Here is a 24,381-nt window from a genome sequence, read left to right as displayed (position 1 = left end):
AATCACAGATTCTGGGAGCTGGAAAGGAACTTGGCTGGCCATCTAAGATCCACAAAAGGAATTCCCACTAACACAGAGGACAACTGATCCTCCAGGCTCTACCTGAAGACTTCCAAGGACAGGCCACCCCCATCCGTGCCCCAACTTTCTAGACGACTTCTTCCAATTCTTTCCAGCTCTATATTCCTGACATCCAGGTGTCCCTCAACAACTTCTCAATATTGCTCTCAAGACTTCTCTTTGGGGACAAACAGAACAAGTCTAGTCCCTTGCCCACAGAAGAGACCATCAAATACTGGAAGCCATTTATCAGGACACCCCTCCCCCCCCCCCCGTCTTCTCTTTTCTGGGCTAAGCATCCCCAGCTCCTCTGAACATCTTTATAGGGCATGCATTCAAGGCCCATGTTATAAGAGGACTGAATGGTACCACAAATTTTTTTACATGAAATTTCAGAACAAATTTCGTGTCACAAGGAATCATGTTAAATTTTGCACTTTCATTGTTCATACCTTACAAAAAACAATCAAGTCACTAAGAAATTCAATATATCAATGTCTGCCAAATCAGACTCCTTCACAACATGCCTAGGAAAGATACACAATACTGGACAGGCACCAAACAATTTAGAGGGTAGATAGCTCAGTAACCTATACATGCACTGTTAGGGCTCAAGGAGTGGTGCTAACAAATTCCTCCCCAGTGTTTCTCAAACCCTCTCCCTCCTACCATACACTGTTCCACTTACAGCTAGTTACTACTTCAGATGATATGTAGGACCTCTCCTTTTCTGGGGGGTGAGGAGAAGTGGAGAAGACTGGATTGTATGCAGATTGTAGCCCAGACCTCACTGCCAGGAGGAATGAGCAAACATTTATTAAGCTCCTACTATGTGCCAGGTACTGCGCTAAGTCCTTTACAAATACTCTCTTATCATTGGATTCTCACAATAATCCTATAAGGTAGGTGCTAGTATTACCTCCTCCTACTACCATCTCCATTTGATAGTAGAGGAAACTAAGGCAAACAGGTTAGATGACTAGCCCAGGGTCAAGGAGCTAGTTAGGTGCCTAGGAAGCCTAGGTAAGGTAACTTCCTTTTATCAATGCAGACTGGCAACTCTTCTGCTATTGCAGAGTCTTAGAAAGCTGCCTGGGGCACAAAGGTCAAGAGACAGCCAGTCCACATAGGTCAGAACTTGAACCCAGGTTCAAGTTCAGCTCAGAGGTTGAGTTTCTATCCTATTTCCCCACATCTACCTCCAAGTGGAAGGTTAGAGAAAAGTAATATGAGAAAATGTTATTTTACAAACTCTAACATTCTTAATATCCTAGGTAAAAGCCTAAGATGTTCAGTGAATCTATAACTGTGAAGACAACTTTTCCACATGAAAGCACGAGTCTGGACTAAAAAAAAATTAAGAAAAGAAACATCTTACCCCACTAACAGTGGAATAGTGTCGATATTTAAAGTACTAACCTAGTAGTACTTATGCTTACTAGATACAACAGAACACAGAATATCTACTATATTCACAGTAAGGTGTGTTGTGACTGCCCTGTTATGTGTCTTGGGGGGATGAGGGGGGAAGACATAAATTCTTCATTGTATTAAAAAAAAGTTGTACACATTTAACCACTCCCTTCTCCTTTCTCTCTCCCTCCTCCCCCATCTATTTGTAGAAAGGGATGTATTATGGCTAAAAGGGAACTACAAGGAAGAGAAGGTTGTCTGTCTAGAAGCGTTCAAAGGTCAGTGAAAAATCCGTCCATCAATGAAAAGCTATTGCATTAGGCAGCAGAATAGCTCCAGAGGTCAGAAAGACTGATAAATAACTGTAATTCCCCTCAATACTGAGATCCTAAAGTTTCAGCCTTGGTTGTTTTAACATTTGCAGAGCTCTCAGATCTACAACAGTATCATTTGTAGGAGTCAGTGTAGACCCAATGACAGGTGACTGTAAAAGAACTCTCAGGAGTCTTTTTTCCAGGACAACACACTCCAGGGCTCAGGTGGGATTGCCAGAACCTGCATTCCCCTGGCATGGCTTTCTAGAAGCCAGGAAAACCTCTTCCTGACATCTTCAAAATGCACATGCATTTAATAACACCTCCCTACAGCACGCATATGGTGCCGATATAAAATTCAGTGGAGCCTCGACAGCGTCTGAACAAACAGAATCAGACCAGTTGCTACATCATTTAGGGCCTTCCCTGAGTTAGGAAACAGACCACATGGTCAGCAGGCTCTAGAGTGGGAAAAAACCATTGGCTGGCTCTCAACGTGAGCTCCCACCCAATTCCAAAAACCCCCTTGCCTCTGTGCATTTCCCACACTGTGTTTCTATTCCTGCCTGAGTACAAACACACACCCTGAAACCCACAAGGCAGCCAGAATGTCCCCCACAAATCATCTCTAAGCTAAAAAATTCTCAGTCCCTTGAATCAATCCTCATACAGCATGAATTCTGGCTGCTGTCTTTGTGACACTTTCTAGCTTATCAACATCATTCCTAAACTGTGGAGAGAAGACCTTCACACAACACTCCATGGGAATCCCAGCAGGAGGGCAAACAGGGCATATCTCACCACCCTCCTCTTTCCAGGTACCATCTCCTCTCCCCTCCCCCAGATAGGATCCCAGCCTTGCCTGGACTACTGGTCTCTGTCTGCAGATTCTCCTTTCTCCCATTCAACCTTTATGCAGCTGTCCAACTATGTATTATTTTAAAACTACAGGGAGAGCCATCACTTCCCAATGCAAAAAGCTCCAATGGCTCCTTATGGTTTCTAGGATGAAATACTAATTGGCATTTAAAGTCCTTCACTAACCTTCCTAGGATTACTAAAGCAATTACAAACGGTCCCCCCCCCACCCCCCAATATATTCCAGTCAACCTTCTGGTCCTCTACACTCAATATTCTACCTCCATGGCCTAGTTTTGCCAGCAATGGACTGTTCCCCACCCCCACCCCAATTCCCTTGCCATAGAATCTGTAGCTCCCTACGGCTTCTTTATCTTTGGGGCCTAAAGAAATGATTGATTTGAACAAGTAAGAAGTTAATGAAAGTATCTTCTATGTGTTCTTCAGCTTCAATTGGCTTCCCTCAAGTTTTTCTATGGTGATCACAAGGAGCTTCCTAGAAGCCTCAAGCCCTGTAGAGCATGAAGGGAAGATGGAGGGTTGGTGACAGGAAAGCATGAGGTCAAATCCTGCACCTGCACCTGTGTGACCTCAGGCAAGTCCCTAACCTTTCCTTGAGCTCAGCTATCCAATGGGAAGGATGGACTAGATTGCTTGGAAGGTCCATATCCTATGGACTATTCCCAACCGAACCCCTTCAGCGCCTAGATCAATTCCCAAGAAGATGGCAGTCCCAAAGCTGAGCCAGGCCCTGGAAAAATCACCACTTCTGACTGATACTAGTATAAACCCTCTCCTCCCTCACAGCAGGAGCTCCCCTACCGCAGGGAAACAGTTCCTGCCTTTCTTTGTCTCCCCAGGGCTTACTGCAGGGCCCGGCACAGTCAGCCCTAAATAAATACCTGATGACTGACCCTTCTGTGCCTCAGTTTCCTCCCTCGTAAAATGAACAGACCGGACTGAATGGCCTCCAGGGTCCCTTCCTGGTCTAAATCGATGAGGGCCAAAAGAAGGAAAAACAAGAGTTTCTTTCCCATATTTGGTTTCAGAATCGAAGAGCGGCGGCCTCCAACTTACGGAAGATACCCTCCAAGACTAAGTTTTCCCATGGAAGCAGTAGAGACTTTACTCCCTTCCCTGAGAGGCCTTTTCTTGGGAGGGGTTCGGGACCCTTCAACTTGGGCGGGGGGGGGGGAAGTCATGGACCCCTGGGTCAGCTCGGCGGCTTCTTCTGGGCAAATCGCTCAACGGCCCCTTGCCTCAGTTTCCCCACCTGTCAAAGGAGGCCCCAGAGTCTCCTCGTACCCCTCGATGAATCCCTCCTGGGCAGCGGACCGGACGCCCCCACATCTAACCACAGCAGCGAAGCCCCTCCTCACTGGCCCCTGGGAAGGCGACCCCGCCCCACGCACCAGGGGGAGGCGAGCACCAGGGGAGGGAGCGCAGGGGGCAAACCTAAAGCGCCGCATAAATGCGGGCCGGTGCTGCCAGCTGTTTGTCAGGGCATACAGGAAGTTCCAACTGAAAGGCGGCTGTCAATCCACACCTGGAGAAGGGGAGACCCCCGCCCCGTCCCTCCCCTCGGCCTGGGGAGGGGGGCAGGATTTCCACTCGGAAGAATGGAAGGCGTTGCCGGCTTTCCCGGCCCGGAAGGGGAAGGGGAGCTCTCCGGCTGGCTCTGTGTTCAAGGCTTCGCCGCCGCCGCCGCCGCCGCCGCCTCCGAGCAGCCCTCGGCCCTGGCCCGTCAGCGGGCCACAGGGCAGGTGGTCCCGGTCCGCCCGGCCGCCCCCTGCCTGGCCCCCGCTCACCGCCTCGTCGGCACTTTCGGTTTCCCCGACGTGCGGAACGAACCGAGAACACCCCGGGTCAGCGGGGTCACGGCGGGCTTCCGGCCTCCGCGGGGCCGCGCCGGCTCGGGTCTGGCCTCGGGCTCCCCGCACCCATGCCGCCCGGGCCCGTCCCCTGGCCTCCGGCCGCCAGGCCCCTGCCCGCGGGGTCTGAGAAGGCCGACGTGGAGGGGAGGGGGAGGGGCGCCGCCCGCGCGGCCCCGCGGCGCGCGCCCCCGAGCCGAGCACGAGCGCTCACGAGCGCGCCCGAGAGCCCAAGCGCAGGGCGTCCGCTCGGTCCGCGCGGCCACGCGACGGAGCCGGAAGTGCCGGCGTTGCCTGGGAGCGCGAGACCCGCGAGGGGGCGGGGCGCCCGGCGGCGGACTACGAGCCCCGTGAGCCTCCGCGGAGGGGGCGGGGCGAGCGGCGCCGAGGGAGGCGTGGCCGAAGCGACGCCCAAGAGGCAGGCGCCCGAGCGTCGCTCCCTCCAGTCAGTCAGTCAGTGAGTCAGTGAGTCAGTCAATGCGTCAGTGAGGGAGGGCGGTGGCGGCGGCGGCGGCAGAGGAGGAGTCACAGAGTGGGGTAAGCGCCGCGGCCGCGGGGGCGGAGCGAGGGGACCTCAGCTTCTCCCCGAGAAAAATGAGGGGCTCCCGTGTTCTGTTCGGTCCGGTGAAGCACAGGGATGCAAAGGCCTCAAATCAGGCGCCCCTCCCCCCACATGAGGGGTCCCCCCTGAGAATGGAAGCTCCCTGAGGGCAGGCGCTCTGCTGCCTCTGGTACTCCCTGCGCTCTCCTCGGGAAGCGCTTCCTTAAAAGCTGCCTGATAGGAGAAATCAGTTGTATTGGAATGTCATCCAGATATTAAAAGGAAAATCAAGGGCCCTCGGTCCCGTCCAGCTCCAGATGTAGGAACCCAAGGCCTGTAGAGGCCCCCACAAACCAGCCAGACAGGCAAACTGTTTGAATTCCAGTTGCGAAAATGACATATGTGATGATAAGTTCATAACACAGTTATAATGCTATAATGATATTTTACATAAATATGCAACTATATAATATGCGATACAATAAGTACGTTTCGTATATAATTATATATAGATATATGTGACTATATCGTTCATATATTTTAATATATGAGTTAATTGTATAAATATATGTAACTATTATAACACGTTTTGTGTATATATACATATATTTCACATAGGATGAGGTCCTATAAGACAAAGAAAAACATGCTTACATTGTTACAGAGGAAAGATGTGTCTTTTAACATAGCCATTTACACTGGACCGAAGGAAACAGTATCTGTTAAGCCGCTACTACAAGCTTTGTTAGATAGAAAATAAGAGAAAGGGATGAGTTCCTGAAACTATTTGAAGTCATGTAAGTTTTCTTTTGTAATTGTAACGGAGACATTCAGTGTGTTCAGTAGTGTCCAAGAGACATCTGGCAGAAAAGTAAAAGAAATATAATTACAGCAAGTGTAGGACAAAGTAGAGTCAGTTATGTTCTCCCCAAAATTCACTTTCAACATCTGGAACATTTGTTGTCTTTCAGTCGTGTCTGACCCTGCATGACCCCATTTGAGGTTTTCTTGGCAAAGATATTGGAGTGATTTGCCATTTCCTTCTCGATGGATCCTTTGGGTCCATTTTGTCAAGCAGTCTGAGATTAAATGACTTACCCAGGGTCACACAGCTAGGAAGTGTCAGAGGCTGGATCTGAACTCAGTCTTCCTAAATCCAGGCTTAGTACTCTTATCTCCTGAGCCACCTGCTGCATTGGCCTGGAACATAGTAGATGCTTTATGCCTCTTTGGCCTCTTGAAAGCTTCCTCCCTCCCCACTCTCCTCCCCTACTCCCCACTGTTTCCACTTCTGCCCTCTGGGTCCAACTCCCTCCTCCATTAGAGAGCTAGCATGCCACCCTCTCAGCAACCTTCTCTAAGCTCAAATCCCCTCTCACATGGATCAGACCTCTTGTATTAACTGTAGACTATACCATCTTGGCTGCCCTCTGGATGTTCTCCAGCTTATCAATGCCTCCCTTGTCTCTTCCTCCTTCCCTTCTCCCTCCCCACCTTAAGGTTCTCTTGCTTTTATTGGTTGTGTAGTAAAAAAAAACCACACATTAAAATACCTGTTGCATGAATTTGACATTCCAGAACTAGAATTTAAAAGATTTTTCTTTTCTCTTGCAGTGACCTTCCACCCCCCCCATCAAAATATTCTATCTTGATCGTGTAGAGCCAATAATACTTGCAAATTTAGAGCTGCCCCTCCAGGGGAACCCAAAAGGAAGCACTCTGTTCTTCCTGGCATTTTGTGTTGCCTGGAATCTTCCATTGCCCATTATGTGAGTTAGAGAAGAGCTCCAAATGGGGTTTGAAAGGAGAGCTCACCTTTCTAACTAAGAAAGCACAAGTTGGGTGGAAATAATGGTACAATAGTTAAGATGTGCCTTAAGCAGGAAAGGGGGAGCAGAAGCATCATCTAGACTTGCAAAATTCTGGCTAACCTATCAATGTCCGTTCCCCCACTTTGGGATGCCTGTAACTGTTCAAATTGTTTTTTTTCCTCTGTGTGGAGCTGTAAGCTTTATGATTTCACCTTTCAGAATCTTCCTACCTAAAATTGCCACAGAGCCAACGATCAAACATACCTACCCCACTAAATAACCCTCAAAGATTGCTTGGTGAGACTGCAAATTCATAGAACAAAGTGGGTTAAAATTACTAATGCATATTAAAAATCAGGATTTTAAGATTTTTAATGAGAATGTTTAAAGTAAATAAACTGTACACAGGAGGCCATGGGGCTGGCCCAATGTTCTCACAGGCTGTTCTTAGCAGAGAGCAAGACGTACCCATCTGGGAAAGTATCAAGACTAGTTGGTTTATCTGTTGTCACAAAATCAGCTTTCATAGAGAAGTCTCAGTCTTTGTTGGGATAGGGAGTGTATACACAAATGACATCTCAAACATTAGAAGTCTAAAGCAAAATGACACAGTTAGAAGGCAGAAAGCTGGTAAGTAGACCAATTCCTTCACCAAGGCAAGTGTGAGGTTGACTCCTAATGGAATAAAGACAAAAGCAGAGAAAGAAAACTATGGAGCAATATCATTAATGACTGTTGACTCAAGAATATTAAGGTACTTGCAAGTAGAATCCATTAAAAATATATCCATCATGATCAAGGATTTATAAATGGAATTCAAGTGTGGTTTAATATCAGGACAATAATAAGAATAAAACTAACAAGCATTTTATCATGTCAGAAGCAGAGAAAACTTTAATGAAACACAATACTTGTTTATTCTTAAAACATCAAGCAATGTAGGAACAGAAGTTTCTTCCCATTATTTGAGGTATTTTGAATGACAAGTGAACATTACAATATAATAGAGAAACACTAGAAGCATTGCCATGAAAAACAAGTCTTATAAAGGGATATCTAGAGTAGAATAATATTTTTAGGAATCTTTTTTGGAAGAGATCTGTCATCATTAGTATAGGAAGCTCCTAGTGAAGGAGGCTTTTCCAGAGAGCTACCTGGGTCACTAAGAAGTTAATTAGTCTGCCTGGTGAGGGTCTCACAGCCAGGATGTGCCAAAAGCTGGACTCAGGTCACAGCCTACAATCCATTTCACTATGCTACTTTTCAGTAATACTGATAAAGCATAAAATGGGGCAGCTAGGTGGCACAGTGGATAGAGCTCCGGCCTGGGAGTCAGGAGAATCTGAGTTCAAATTCAGCCTCAGACCAAACACTTGACACTTACTAGCTGTGTCTGTGTGACCCTGGGCAAGTCACTTAGCCTCAATTGCCTAGGGGGCAAAAAAGGAGCATTAGCAATAAAGAGGTTAAAATATATGCATATACATATATAGCCTACATATTTTATAATAATTTTACTTGATATTATGGCCAGAAAACATAAGGCAATCAAAAATAGAGGTTATAAATGATTTAAGTCAAGTAGTCATATATAAACTCCCATAAATCATTTATATTTCTATATGATACCACCTATAATTAAGAGAAATGACAATGTATGAAATATTTGGAAATTAACAAGACGTGTAAACAATCAAAAGTCATTTACTGAATACCTGCTATGTGCTAGGTTCGAGAAACAAAGACAAAAACAAGTCAATCCTTGCCTCCAAGGAGCTTATAGTCTATTGGAGGAAACAATATGTACATATAAAAATTATGAACAATATGTATGTATGTGTGTACATATATAAATTATAAACAATACACACATATACACAAATATAAAACATAAATATATAAACAACATGTACATATAAAATTATATTTAAAGTAAATACAAGGTAATTTTATGTCATGGCAAGGAGGCATTAGTAGCTGGAGGGAATCAGGAAAGGCATCCTGTAGGAGGGAGCATTTGTGCTGACCTTTGGAAGATGGTTGAGCTTGGAGGGAGAGCATTCTTGTCATGGGGACAATTTGTTCAGAGGCACAGAGATGGAATGTTATATATGGGTGTAGTAGGAGAAATGCTATTAGAATTCGCATGGAGCTCATCTGCACTCAGTACTGGACATTGGATGACATCAGTAAAGGGCATTGGGATAATAAAGCTATCCCCTTATTTGTTCCTGTGTTCCTTCCCCTTCCATGTTACCTACTCGGGCATGCTGTATCTAGAAGCATTGTCCGCTGAACCTACTTAGATCTTAGAAAGAGTGACTGTCATCTAGGGCTCCCTCTCCTTTATTGCTCATTCTGAGCATTTTCGGGGGAGGAAGGAGCTTAGAGCACATGTTTGTTTAGGTGAGCCTAAGCCTGGATTTCCAGCCTTTGGCTTTTTCTTTCTCAGCGTAGGTGCCCAGACATCAATCCTGGACACTTCCAGCCTGGGAGGCAACCTTGAAAATTCCAGAGGTAATGGAGTTTCTAGGTTGACCCTCAGTCTATGACTACTGCACTGTAGGAGGTGCTTCCTCTAAGTTCTATACCTCCAAGAGGATGACCCAAGACCTTACCTGGCTTTCCAAAACATAGAAACCTTGAGGAGTTGTTCAGATGTTTTAGCATCATTTGGAATTGAAATGGCCTTATGCTCTGATCAATAAATCAATCAACAAACATTTATTAGGCATCTCACTATCTTCCAGACACTGTGCTAAGTGCTGCAGACACAGAAAGATGTAAAACACAGTCATTGCCCTTGAGAAGCTTACAATCTAAATGAAGGATTTTAAAATATCAGCTTCCTGGGAGTGTTAGGTCTCTAGGTAGTTTTAAGTCTTTACAATTTATACTTTTGAGTCTTTTGTGTTTGGAGGATGGGGAGAGGGCATAGAAAGGCTGAAATAATAGCAGCCCAGTTTTCAGGTGTACATCATACATTCAATACCTTAATACATGCTTTTGAGGAGACCCTAGATTTGATTTCTACCTAAGTCTTAAGGTTTTTTTCTCGGTCTCCAGGGCAAGGGTATATAAGAAAAGGGGCCTGACTCGTCTTTGGAGACTAGGTTTCCCCATGACTGACTTTAGTTTGAATGTGAGTTCAGAACTGAGAGGTCCCTTAGGTGAGAAAGGACATCTCTAATTCCCCCAGACTAATGCTATTGTAATTACCTGAACTAGACTCTATAGTGCACGAAAGAAAGTAATGTTTAATGAGCCTGGAAAGGGACAGTAGAGCCTGAATGTGAAGGGCCATAAGTGCCAGACACTGGAGTTTATATTTCATTATAGAAGCAATGTAGCAATATAGAAGCCCTGAAATTTTTTGAGCAGGGGAATGACATGCTATATGTTATGAATATCACTTTGACAGCTGTGTGGAAGACTAAGTGGAAAAGGGAGACGCTTGAAGTTGGGAGATTTATACAAGAAACCTTTACAAAAACAACTTCAAAATGATTTTGACTGAAACTGAGGAAGCACCAAATAAATAAATGGTGGGATATTTTCTGCTCATGGTTAGGTTTAAAAAGTATAGTAAAAATTGCAATATTTCTCATACTAAGTGCAATGCCAAAAGGTTATTTCATAAAATTAGATAAAATCATAAAATTCACATGGAAAAACAGGTGGGCTAAAATAACAAAAGAAGTATGAAAAAGAAAACCAGTGAAGAGGAGCTAGCACTATCAAATAACAGCATGTACACTGGAGCACTTATTTAAAAAACTGCCTGGTGCTGGAAAAAAAGAAGACAGAAATAGGTAAATGGGATAGAATAAAGCCGAAGTGTCAGACATGCAGCTGCAATATTCCTTAGGGAGGAACCAGATTAAAATGTAATTGGGAAATATTTAACAAAATAAAATTTAAAAACATAGATAGTAATAATAGCAGTTTCCTAAGTTAATATGCAACCCTCAAGGAGCCTTATATACAGTTTAGTGGTTCCCATTTCTATATGAATTTATCATCACTGGAATAAAGGACTCAGAAAAAGAATCTAGTGAATATAAAAGATTAGTTTGATAAACCCACACTGAAAAACCACCAAGGAATAGACTAATTAAAAATAGAATTACAGAATTTTAGACTTGGAAAGGCTCATGGAAGCATCTAGTCCAACCCATGCCACTGTGATATACCCAACAAGAGCTTGCTTCTGCTCGAAGAGCTTCATTAAGAGGAAATCTGCCCACAAGTGCTGATTCTTCTTTGGCACAACTCACATTAGGAAATTTTTCCTGACATCAAGCCTAAATTTGCTTCTTCGTACCTCTACTCATTTCACTTGTTTCTGGCCTGGGTTTGGGGGAGATTGGGGAGCAAAACAAGGAAAATCTAATCCTTCTTTCACATGATAGCCTTCAAATATTTCAAGACAGCTATTGTGTTCTCTATGAATCTTCATCTCCAGGCTAAACATACACAGTTCCTTCAAACATCAAAGAGACTTGAGGCCATTCACCAACAGGTTCGTCCTCTGGGCACGCTCCAGCTTATCAATGTCATTCTTAAACAGTCCCAGAACTGACCACAATACTTCAGAAGTGGTCTGTACAGAGCAGAATACTGTGGAATTTTCACCTCCTTTCTGGAAACAATGTCTAAAAGGCAGCTAGTATCACATTAGTTTTTTGTTTGTTTGTTTTTGGCTTCTTTTCTGGGCCAGTTCAGTATACTTGGTTCCAGCTCCACGAAACAAGATGCCCTTCTCAGGATAATCATCATTGTTAACTTCCTCACCATGCTTCTGACTCAGTCTTGGATATTCAACACCTTCACACTTTCCACAGGCTCCTCTACTCTGTGATTAGAGGACTGGAGAGTGTTGCCCTAAACTCCACCCAGAGTCTTTCTTTATAGAGGGCAAGAATTGGACACTCAGTTCAGTCCATTTTCCATCCATGGAACAAGATTCCCCTAATGCCAAAGGTACCCCCTGGTGTCCCTCCTACCTCCAGCTTCCTTTTGTGTACTGTTTGCCCCCATTAGATTGTAAGCTCCTTGACAGCAGGGACTGTCTTTTTCTCATTTGTATCCTCACCACTTAGCACAGTGCCTGGCACATAGTGGGTGCTTAATAAATATTTGTTGAATTGAATTGAAAATGCAGTGAGGCACCCAGAAATCATAAAATGCAAAAAACAAGAGCAAATTGAAAAAAAAACACTTTACTAATCACAAGAAATTAAAAGAAAAGAAGTCCTAGTTTAAAAAGATATTAAAGGCTACTTTCTTGGACTATGACAACTGGCCACACCAGGTGAGGAAAGCATTCCCAGCACTCAAGAGGCGCTCTGACAAAACTCTGATGCTCATTACCCCCAGGGTAAGTCCTTTATACTTCAAGCAGCAGGGAAGCCAGAAGCTGCCTCCCAGACCCAGAGAGGCCTCCCTGCCCAGTCTGCATGTAGCTGGCCAGTTGTTTTGTTGTGATTGTTGCTTGTCCATTGTTCTTGAAGAGGACCATGATCTCAGGGAGGTGATGCCACGACATGCAAGAAAATTGGATTTCAGTGAGGGAGTCCTGTGCAAAGTCACCAGCTTCACTTTCTCCTCCAGAACCCTATGGGTCCAGTGGCAAGATATAGATCAGGATGACTGGGGATGTCCCTCAGCTGCCCATTATGTGTGATGCTGAGTGGAAGCTGCCAAAGAGTAAGGGTCAGCTGTCACGTTAGGTTGCTGACTCACTACCTTTTTCAGAGAAACTGCTGAAAAAACTGGATGACTGTATAGCCAAAGGGAGAGGGCAGAATGGTTTAGATCCATACGTTATACCATATGTCATAATAACCTTTAACCAGATCAACAATCTGATTTCTTTAAAAAAAAAAACTAATCATTAAATGACATTAAATGAAGGAATGTGGGAAAATAGGTCCACTAATGCACTGTTGGTAGACTTGTAAACTAGTCCAAGCATTCTGGAGAACAATTTAGAATTGTGCCCCAGCTATAAAACTAAGCATACTCTTTTTTAAAAATTATTATTAATTTATTTTGGTTTATCAGCAATCACTTCCATATGCTTTTGAGTTTAAAATTTTTCTCCCCCTTCCTACCCACCACCCTCCCCAAGACGGCGCACAATCTGATATAGGCTGTATATACATTTCTATTAAACATATTTTCACTTTAGTGATGTTGTAAGTAAGAATTAGAACCAATAGCAGGAACCACCAGAAAGAGGAAACAAAACTCGACAGAAGAGAAAAAAAAATTGCAAATAATATACTTCAATCTGGATCCAAATTCCATTGTTCTTTCTTTGGATGTGGATAGCATTTTCCATCACAAGGCCTTTGGATATGTCTTAGATCCTTGTATTGCTGGGAAGGATTAAGTCTATCAATATTAGTCATAGCACAACGAAGCTGTTATTGTGTACAAAGTCCTCTTGGTTCTGCTCACTTCACTCAGCATCAGACCATACAAGTCTTTCCAGGTTTTTCTGAAATCAGCCTGTTCATCATTTCTTATAGCACATTCCATTACATTTATATACCACAACTTGTTCAGCCATTCCCCAATTGATGGGCATCCTCTCAATTTCCAATTCTTTGCCATCACAAAAAGAGCTGCTATAAATATTTTTGTATGTGTGGGTCCTTTCCCCATTTGTATGATCTCTTTGGGACATAGTCCTAGAGGTGCTATTGCTTGGTCAAAGGGTATGCACATTTTTATAGCCCTTTGGGCATAAAAGCTAAGCATACTCTTTAAGCCAACAGTATCGTGACTAGGTCTATGTCACAAAAAGATCAAAGAACTAAAAGGGTCATACAAAAATAATTTAGCAGCTTTTTTCTGGTGGCTAAGAATTGGAAATGAAGGAGGTACCCTTAATTGGGAAACCAGTGAACGAGTGATGGTATATGAATGTGATGGAATACTTTTAAGATAAAAGTACTATAAGAAAAGATGAAGGGGATGATTTCAGAGAAACCTGGGAAGACTTTTATGAACTGATATGAAGTAAAATGGGCAGAACCAGGAGAGCAATCTGCACAGTAATAACAACATTCTAAAGATAATGGATTGTGAATGACTTTGTTACTTTGATCAATACAACAATCCACTGCAACTCCAAAAAACTTGTGTAAAGTGCTCTCCACTTCCAGAGAGAGAGAGCGAGAGCTGATGGACTCGGAGTGCAGGTTGGAGCATATTTCTTCTCTTTATTTTTCTTGCTTTTTTGAGGGGAGAGGGAAGGTGGGAAGAACTTGGCTAATGTGTCAATATGTTTTGCATTATTTCATACAGGTATCATTTCTTACCTTCTTAATGAGCGGGGGAGTGGTGGAAGGAGGGAGAGAATTTGAAAAAAAAATTCAATTATATAAGAAGTGGAAGAAAACAAAAAAATCTCCACTTTTGAGGGGGGGACAGAAGAAAATCATCAGAGACAAAATCAGTGTGTTTTATATGATTAAGATAAGATAATTTTATACAACAAAAGCTATAGTTTTTTTTTAAAGAAACATTGGGGAAAATAATCTAAGTAAATATATAAATTAAAGTTTTGACACCTAGAATCTTCATCTAGGGCAAATCCTGAGTGTTCCACAGGACTCTGTCCTGGGCCTTCTTCTCTTTTCCCTCCATACTGTTTCATTTAGTGATCTCATCAGCTCATCAGGATTTAATTATTATCTCTATGTTGATAATTATAAAATCTATTTATTCAGCCCTTACCTGTACACTGACTTCCATTCTTTCCCTTTAAACTGCCCCCACCAACTTCCCTAATATTGTCAAGGGTACCACCATCCTGTGGGCTCACAACTTGGGGTCTTCCTTGGTTCCTCACTCTCAAACCCCACCCCACCCACATTTCCAATCTGTTGCCAAGACCTGTTGATTTCACCTTTGCAACATCTCTCCAATCCTCCTTTCCTCTGACACTGCCTCTCCCCCCACCTCCCATGTAAAATCTCCTCACCTCACTCTCAGACTGCTGCATTATCCGGCCAGTGGGGCTGCCTGTCCACACTCCAGTCCATCCTCCATTTAGCTGGCAAAGTGATTTTCCTAAAGCACCACTTGACCATGTTACCCTCATATTCACTTAACTCCTTTGGCCCCTGTAACTTCTAGGATCAAATACAAAATCCTCTGACAGGCATTCAAAGCCCTTCATAACCTATATCCCTCCCCCAACCTTTCTAGTTTTCTTACACCTTAGATGCCACTCTCCCTCCCCGCCTCTCCTCCGACCCCCCCAGCCAAGGTATTTATCCAGTTATACTGGTCTACTTGCTGTTCAGTGGACAAGACACTTCATCTCTCAGCTCCAGGCATTTTCTCTGGCTGTCCTCCATACCTGAAAACACTCTCTCATCTGTGCCTCCTGGCTTCTTTCAAGCCCCAGATAAAATTCTACCTTCTATAGGAAGACTTTCCCAATCTCTTTTAATTCTGATGGCTTCCTTCTGTTAATTATTTCTTATTTATCCATTATATAGGTTGTACATATTTCTTTGCGCGTTTTCTCCCATGTTAGATTGTGAGCACCTTGAGCTGAGGGACTGTCTTTTGCCTCCTTTTGTATCCCCAGTGCTTAGCACAGTGTCTGACACTTTGTAACCACTTAATAAAAAAGCTAACTGACAAAATCTTAAGGAGCTAACACATAATTTATGACTAATGATACACACTTCTAGTTGAGCAGTGATCAAAGGACATGAAGAAACAATTTGCAAAGAGAAAAACTGCAAGAAAAGATATGGAAAATCCCTAATAAAAATGTGATTAAGTGAAACTTTAAGAAACCCTCTATACCTGCTAATATGGCAAAAATATTAAAAAAAATTATAAAATCCAACACTGGTACAGCTCAGGGGAAATCAGCATCTCACTATTACAGGGATTCATAACTTTTTGTGTCACGAACCCCTTTGGCAGTCTGATGAAGCCCATGGACCCTTTTTCAGGATAATGTTTTTAAGTATATAAATTAAAATACACAGAATTACAAAGGAAATTATTAAAATATATAGAATTACAAAGAAAGTCAAATAAGTGTATTAGAATGTAGTTATCAAAATACTAAAAAACAAGTCTATGAACCCCAGGTTAAGAACTATTGTTCTAATACATTGTTGGAAGTACTACATATTGGTATATGTATTTTGGAGAACACTATACCATAAGAGTGACAAAACCTCACACCTTTTGACCCAGTGATTCTGTAAAGGAATCTATCTCCAAAAACATACTCACAGCTTTTGTATTTGTAATATTTTTTAAAAGAAATAATCTGTATATCCAATAATTAGAGAATGAATAAATTATAAAAATGTAAAGGAATATTGCACTGCCATAAAATGTAAAGTGTGAAGCATACAATGGAATATAGAAAGACTTGTGCAAAGTGATGCAGAATGAAATCAATATATCCAGAACTAACTACAACTACAGTTTTGAAAAAAAGAAAGAAAGGAGGCAGGAAGGATGGAACAGGTCTGAAAGCAGCTGAACTTTGGGCAGGCCTCAAATGGAACACAGAACAAAAACATTTGAGAAAATGCAATATAATTTTTTAAACATTGAAAAGTACTTTAAATACTTAAAACGTTGTTATCAATTTAGCTTTGATGTATTAAATGTTAGGATGGTGTTTGGGGTAATATTCTGCACCCATGTTCTATATGTTTGATAGATTTTTTTTGGTAGTCATAATAATCAGTTTAAAATGTAGGAAATGGCCTAAGTTAGTTTAACGTAAAGGGAGGCAGTGTGGTGTAATGGATAGTATGTTAGGATTAGAGTGAGGCAGATGCAGCTTCACATCTTACCTGAAGAAGTTACTTAATGTGTGCACTATCTTCTCTTTTTCTTAGAGATCATAGTATCCTAGATTTAGAGTTATAAGGAATTTTAGAGGTCATCTGTTCCAATCCTTTATTTTATACATGAAGGAACTGAGACCTAGAAATGACATGTTCAGGGTTGCAAAGAGACAAAGGCAAGATTCAAACCTGGGTCTACTTTGATATACCAGTTATTCTTAATACTTTGTACAGGAAGTGATTCTTAACTCTCCAGAGAATGGGGTCTGACTTGTATAGTCATCAGTCTCTTCTTCTTCAGGCTAGCCATGATAAATTTCAGGGCAGGAGATATACTATGGTCTCTAAAGAATTAAAGTTGGGCATTATACAAAGGGCAACAGAGGGCCACATGGTGGACATGTGTAGACTGCAATATATATCCAATGAAGAATCACACAGAAATGACATAAAAATATTATCAGCAGCCTCTATGACCAAAAAAAAAACGAGGTGGAACAGCCACTTAGCAAGAGCAAGAGCTAATTGATGGATAGCCAGCATCTTCCTTTGAGACACATACAATATCTAGAGATCTTGGCAAAGATACCAGAATACAAAATAATTAGAAATGTTGGGTATTAACATTTTGGGAGATCAAAGAAATTGGGTGATGAACTCCCTTTTCGCTGCCAAACCATATTCTTTGCTTCTTTCAAAGTCTGGCTTCAGACTTAGGTCTTCCATGAAGCCTTTTCGGGGTACACTACTCTCAGTGATTTCTCTTGCAAAGAATTACTATAGCTTTTATATTCTATATGATCAAGTATACATTAACTTAAAAGCTATCTAGTTGTTTAATGCTTGTATATCTCATCTTAGTTAAGATTGTAAACTGCATGAAGGCAGGTATATTTTCTCTTTCTTTTGTTCCTTCCTTATTACCTAGTCCTGGTATATTGGTAGGAAATTTTTATTAGTGCCTTTAGAAATGCTATAAAGACAAGAAGAAATCATATTGGACCAAGAAATTGTAACTTATAAGTTAGGTGTAGTTATCATCTATATAGTCACTTAAACCAGGGAAACTGAGAGGAAGTATATAGAGCTAAGAATTGATAGCCATGGAAAATGCTTAAAGCTAGGGGAATAGAGAAGAAATTCTCAAGAAGCAAAAAAATGATGGACAATCAAGAGAGGACAATAGCATTCAGAAACCAAAGTGGATATCAAGGAGGGGTGAACTGTGGCTACACAGAAAGATTGGGGAGGATGGGGTAGCAATCTGTAGAGGAGCAAACTTCCACTTATTAAATGAAGCAATAACAGCACTCTTAGGCTTAATGATCCACTGTTGTACTATCTAGGCTATGAATGGGCTTAACTATAAAGTATAAAGAAATAAAAATACGTGAGAAGGAAATCAATTACATTGTCAAAGTAAAAGAAATGTAGTATGCAATAACATGGAGAGTGAGAAATTCCCTCATGTTTTATGGTTACTTCTGTGTTTACCTCTGGAGGATGAATTTTCTCTGTGTTTTTGCTTTTCACATCTAAACACAAAGAAGGAAGATTTATGATTCTGTTGTGAGACATATCTATGTTATAAAAATGTAAAGGACAAAATGAGCTTTTTAAAGAAAAGGCTTTTATAAATCTGTCAAACAATAATCAGAGATTGGCAGATTGAAACTTCAAGATCTATGAAAAGATATTAAACTAGACTTAACAATAGTCGTCTAGAAACTGCTGAGTCAGAGTGGGAAATTTTCAACATTGATTACATAAGGAATTTTTCTTCTTAACTGAAATTGTTAACTTTATAATAGTTTTGAAAATAAAAGCTTACTTCCCCAATTTACATAGGAAATGTAGCTTTGACTATCACTAGTTATCTTGAGTTTCAATTTCCTCCTCTATAAAGTGGTAACGATATTGTTTGCATTACCTGCCTCTTAGGGTTGTTGTAAGGAAAGCCCTTTGTAAATTATGCAGATTGGTCAGACTTATTGCCCCCTCTCTCACCCCACCTCCATACACAGTAGGAGAAGGAAATAAATTGATGGAAATAGCCAGTGACTTATGAATGCATAAAGTACAACCACTAGCTGCTAAAGAAATTGTACCAGTTCAGGTGTGCATTCTTAAATAATAATAGTAATAATAGCTAGCGCTTACTAGGTACCAGACACTGTGCTAAGTGCTTTACAATTATTATTTCATTTGATCTGCATAATAACTCTGGGAGGTAGGCGCAATTTTTTTTTATTTTAAATTTATTTCTTTCTTTTTAGTTTTCAACATTCGCTTTTATAAGATTTTGAGTTCTAAATCCCACCCCCTTCCACTTACCCCCTCCTCTCCAAGACAGCATGCAATCTGATATAGGCTATACATGTGGGATCATATTAAACATATTTCCACATTAGTTACATTGTAAAAGAAGAATCAGAACTAAAGGGAAAAACCATGAGAAAGAAAAAACAAAAAACAACAAAAAAGAGAAAATAGTATTCTTCAATCTGCATTCAGACTCCATAGTTCTTTCTCTGGATGTGGATAGCATTTTCCCTGAGCCTTTTGGAATTGTCTTAGATCAATCATTACATTGCTCAGAAGAGGTGAGTCTAACAAAGTTGGTCATGGCACAATGTTGTTGTTACTGTGTGTAGTGTTCTTCTAGTTCTGCCCACTTCACTCAGCATCAATTCATGTGAGTCTTTCCAGGTTTTTCTGAAGTCTGCCTTTTCTTATGGAACAATAGTATTCCTTACATTTGTATACCACAACTTGTTCAGCCATTCCCCAATTGGTGGGCATCCTCTCAATTTCTAATTCTTTGCCACCACAAAAAGAGCTGCTATAAATATCTTTGTACATGTGAGTCCTTTTCTCTTTTTTATGATCTCTTTGAGATACAGATCTAGTAGTGGTATTGCTGGATCAAAAGGAATGCACAATTCTATGACCCTTTGGGCATAGTTCAGTTTGGAACTTCTCCATTCTGGAAGTTGTCCAGAATGGTTGAATCAGTTCACAACTCCACCAATGCATTAGTGTTCCAATTTTCCCATATCTTCTCCAACACTTATCATTTTCCTGTTTTGTCATGTTGGCCAATCTGATAGGAGTGATGTGGTACAGTAGAGGCAATTATTATCCCCATTTACAGATGAAGAAACTGAGGTTAAGTGATTTGTTCAGGGTTATATAGCTAGTAAGTGTCTGAGGCCAGATTTGTATTCAAGTTATCCTGGCTCCAGGCCTGGACCTTTATCCACTGTGCCACCTAGTTGAATGAATGAGTGAATTAATGAATAAAAAAAGCATTTATTAAACAGTATAGGCAAAGCACTGTGCTATGTGCTGCCGATACAAATAGAAAAGTAAGCCATTCTCAGCTCTTAAGGAGATCACAGTATAAAGGGGAGATAATCCATCTGGAAGGTTCCAGCTGTCAGTCAGAGATGGAAAGATCCCATGGTCCTTAAAGTGGCAAAGCAGATGGAGGAAAAAAGTAATGGTGATTGTTTGACTTGTTTGGCTCTTACTGCCTCCTGTCTTTCCCTCTCCTTCTTTGCCTTCATAGATGTATGAGGTTAGATTATAAAGCACACCTGAGTAGCTTGTTTATTTCTTTATATAATGTGTATGATTCTGAGACTGCGAACTACTTAAGTCAGCCTGCATTCCTAGGTGGGTGTGGACAGTTCCGGATCTTTCTGTGCATCACAGTGTATTTCAGGATCAGAACAGATGGATAGTACCTGTGGTGGTTATGATGCAAGTGTGCACACATCTTCTCAGGATACTTTATATTTCTGTAGCACTCCTTCCCCTACGGATGAAATACCATAATTGCATGGGTGAGCATGGGTTTGGCCCGTGTTTGGTCTTTCTTGATAATGATTATTAGTGTTATCTATTGGTTAAATTTCGTGGAAACACAGAATTTAGATTTGTCTATCTAGTCCAATCCATACCTGAAAGAAATCCCCACCATGCCGTTTTTGACAATGTCATCTGTCCTTTGCTTTATGATCTCTAATAAGAAAGAAACTACCACCTCTTGAGGAAATTCATTCCGCTTGGGGGCAACTCTAATTGTTGGGAAGACTTCCCTGAATTCAAACATTTATTTGCTTCTTGGTAACTTCCTCTCATTGCCCTTGGTTCTTCTCTCTGAGGTCAAGCAAAACAAGTATAATTCCTCTTCCAGTTGACAGTGCTTCAGATATTTCAAGACAGCTATCATGTCTCCCCTGAATCATGATACTCTGTTCTCCAGCTAAACATCTATAGCTCTTCAACCCATCCTCCTATAACATGGACTCAAGGCATTTCCCAATCCTGATCATCACTGTCCTCTGGATGCTCATCAATGTCCCTGTTAAACTTTGCCCATAACTGAATATAGTGCTCCATATATGGTCTGATGAGGGCAGAGTATGAAAGAATGACCATCGTCTTATTTCTGGGAAGTATGTGGTAAGGACAATGAATTGTCTTTGGTAAATTTCCTGAGGCTAAGCAATAAATTTTTTTCCATTAAATATCTAACCAAACAGAGACAGTAAACTTTGAAGTACTATATAAATATGAATATTGACATTATTACAATGTCGAAGAGTAAGTTGATCTTTTTTTAGTTTTTTCTTTTTGGTCCACTAATCTTATTTTTTCTTAGCTAATTTTCTGCTTTAGTCTCTCTGTCTCTCTCCCTCTCTCCCTTTCTCTCTCCCTGTCTCTCCCTCCTCCCCTGTCCTCCTCTCTCTCCCCCTCTCTCCCTCCCTCCTGGTAAGTTATTACCTCTTGTTAATTTTCTCTCTTTGAGGCAAACAGAAAACTATTTTGTCTACCACCCAAGTTACTGTTATAGGCATATGATAATTGTAATACTTTTTATGTTGATCATATGACTTCAGCAAAATTCCCCAAATATAATAACTTTTATTATATATGTATTATTATAAATTAAAATGACAAAATTATAAAGAAATTAACAATGTCTTAATTAAGGGAAGGCTAATACTAAACCACCTTAAAAATATAAAATAATTTTAAACCCTAAATCTCATAGCTCTGTCCTCAAATGTTTTAGAGTCAACCAAAATAGGATGCCAAATTGACAAGATGTGTAAAATGCCACAATATACTATTGATATGTAAACATGTCTCTGTCTCTCTTAGAATATGTACCAGTTAGTCAAATGTTCCTTGATGTCCAGGTGCTGAAGACTAAGATACTTCTGAGGTATATCTGGAACTAGCATCAGAGCTCTAAGAAGTTACCTTAAAAGGTGACTGCCAGGTGTTTTCTTGGCAAAGACTGCAATGATATTACAATAATACAGATTGCTTGTTCCAACATTCACTTTCTAAGAATACATCACCTGATTAAATGCTTTTCAAGAAAAATAATACTCTTTTCTGAGCTAGATTGAGTGAGAGCTATACCAAAAGAATGTGGCTGAAGATTTGTTCCAAGTGCTAACATACAGGAAGAGGCTTCCTCCCTACTGTGGTCCAGAGACCATCATCATACCTGCAAAACCAATCTCTTGGACTTGATAGGGGAATAGAGGCAGTCGAGGGATTGAGCCTTCCCCAATCTTAGCGTGACTTTACCCATTGTTAAACTGTTTCTATTAGAGCCTGCTGATGTCCTTTGCTTAACTGAATTTTCTTCAGTGCTAGGCTTAATTATGATTTTAGATTTAGTATTGATTCCTTATGATTAAGAAGAATGGTTGTTTCTTTTGTTTACCTGGTAAAATGGTTTAACATCTTTATTATCTCAATGGACTTTTACTTCTTCACATAATTATTATATCCTGTATATGAAAGGGAAAATGTTGGTATTCCGAGAGAAATGGAAATAAAAGATAAATTTAAAATAAAAGGGAAATGATATGATATTTAAAAACATAATTGACATGATGTGTATATTTACTGTGGTCATTAATGAATGCCAAATGATATTGGAGCTGTTGAAGTCAGGTTTATCTTTTTTTCTCTATTATTATTCAGTTTTGATTTCCAATAATGCCTGTGCAGTGCAAATGATAAAAATGGAGAGGACCAGATCCAGATTCCAAAACATTCTGTGCTCAAAGGCAAAACATTGTTAGCAGCAGAAATACAATTTTTAATTTTCAATTACATTTACATTCGTGAAGAATGTAATTAGTTTTTCTCTTATGGTGTTTTGTGCATTATGGTCTAAGCTTTTTCCTTTGTGTTTTAGTGAATATTTTCTTTTATGGTTAGGTGTCATGTAGTTAATAAGTGTTGGTTCAGTTGTTGAATATAGGTTTTAGAAAGTATTTACCTTTTGGTGCCTGTCCATTTTAGTTTTAGTTATGAGTTTTCAAAAAGATTGCAGTTTTTCATATACATCTTTCTGTTCTTGGGGGTTGGACTTGATTACCTACTTCTAACCCTAAGATTCAATGATTTTTTTTAATGTTTTGCTTTCAAATGCCTAACATTAAGAACCATTGCCAGGCTCAAAGGACTGGGGCACAGTTCCCGTTCCTCTTACACATCTCTTCTTGACTAGTCTTCAGCAGTCCAGGTTCAGTTTTGGAGGAGACCGTAATAAGAGGAATTGGGCTCTCTTTTCTCATATTTTTTGTTTTCTTAACATTCCATCCAGGGAAAATTACTTGAAGCTTAGGTTTTGACTCAAATCTAGGATATCCTTACACAGGGGAGTAGAAAGATATTTCATGGTATAGTATGAATCATTTTGGGTTAGGTATTTATTTCCTACACAAAAAGAAATGGTAAACAAAAACATTCAAGTGTGCATTAACACAAAGACTGAAAATGTAACTTAGTACATTGTTGCTGTTATACTCTCTTGAGAGGTTAACTTGAACCTCCCTCAGGAAAAAAAAAATGAGTTGGCTGGAATTCTGGATAAGCATTGTTAAAGTTTACCTCATTTCTGTACAGTCTTCTCAAAATTCACTTTTGTTGGCCAGCTAGGCCCAAGACTTTGTCTCCTTGTGACAGTGATCATCTTCTCTAAGACAGAAACTTCTAGGGCTCCACCATGTAAAAAGGTCCTCCTGAACTCACAGGTTGCCTCCAAGTTTGGGTACATCCATCTTTGAGATGAATGTTGGGTCACCTACTCTGAAAAACAAACATAAAATGGAAAAGGCCACCAGGGCTGCCGTCAAGCTGGCCTAGCTGAGTGCTCCTATTCTAAGTCTCATGTGGGAGTAGTTGTTGTACTGCTGAGATGGGAGAAAGGCAGTCACCCTCACCTCCATCCCTTCAGTGAGAGGCCCAAAGAGTGCTCACATACTCTGGAACTGGGAAAAGAAGATAGAGTTTAAAAGAAATTGTAGCCTTTTAAAGATCCATTAAGTCATTGGCTCTACCTGCTCAGTAACCAATTGGCACCTTTGGCACTTAATTGCCTGTTGAGTAGTTCGGGGCTGTGCTACTCCCTAAACACTCAAGCAGTGAATTAGCACACATATTCAGCCCAAAGCAGGAGGATAAATTCTGTGTGTATTTTATGCAGCCTCCTATTATATATGTAAACAAGATTATTACTTGTATGTATCCATTTATTTTTAATTCAGTAATTAGATTACTATAAACTTGAAATATATATATATATATATATATATATATATATATATAGCTAAGTATAATAATGGAATATAA

General features: G+C 40.8%; 2 protein-coding genes across 7 annotated transcripts in view; one reads left to right on the top strand and one right to left on the bottom strand.

The window, feature by feature from the left end:
- The window catches only part of AZI2 (5-azacytidine induced 2), a 39,424-nt gene extending 34,661 nt beyond the window's left edge, over positions 1 to 4,763 (bottom strand). The window contains exon 1 of one of the 5 annotated variants that reach the window (XM_020993299.2): positions 4,454 to 4,763. Coding sequence is in view for 1 of the 5 variants with exons in the window: in XM_020993302.2 (XP_020848961.1) it covers positions 3,919 to 4,114 (196 nt within the window). In the remaining 4 variants the exon portion in view is untranslated. Of the gene's footprint in view, positions 1 to 3,918; positions 4,142 to 4,191; positions 4,416 to 4,453 lie in introns of those variants that run through there. The other 4 variants (XM_020993300.2, XM_020993302.2, XM_020993298.2 and 1 more) reach the window with 4 other exon arrangements.
- A 74-nt stretch (positions 4,764 to 4,837) lies between these two features.
- ZCWPW2 (zinc finger CW-type and PWWP domain containing 2) overlaps positions 4,838 to 24,381 on the top strand; it is a 150,290-nt gene continuing 130,746 nt past the window's right edge. Inside the window, exon 1 of one of the 2 annotated variants that reach the window (XM_078151292.1) lies at positions 4,838 to 5,053. The gene's annotated coding sequence lies outside the window, so the exon portion shown is untranslated. Of the gene's footprint in view, positions 5,054 to 20,461; positions 20,562 to 24,381 lie in introns of those variants that run through there. The other variant, XM_078151294.1, reaches the window with a different exon arrangement.

The sequence above is a fragment of the Phascolarctos cinereus genome, unplaced genomic scaffold (genome assembly GCF_003287225.1).
Source record: "Phascolarctos cinereus isolate Bilbo 61053 unplaced genomic scaffold, phaCin_HiC Scaffold_1;HRSCAF=81, whole genome shotgun sequence".
NCBI classification, from domain to species: Eukaryota; Metazoa; Chordata; class Mammalia; order Diprotodontia; family Phascolarctidae; genus Phascolarctos; species Phascolarctos cinereus.
Note: the sequence above shows the minus strand (reverse complement) of the source record. Positions and strands in the feature narration are given on the sequence as shown.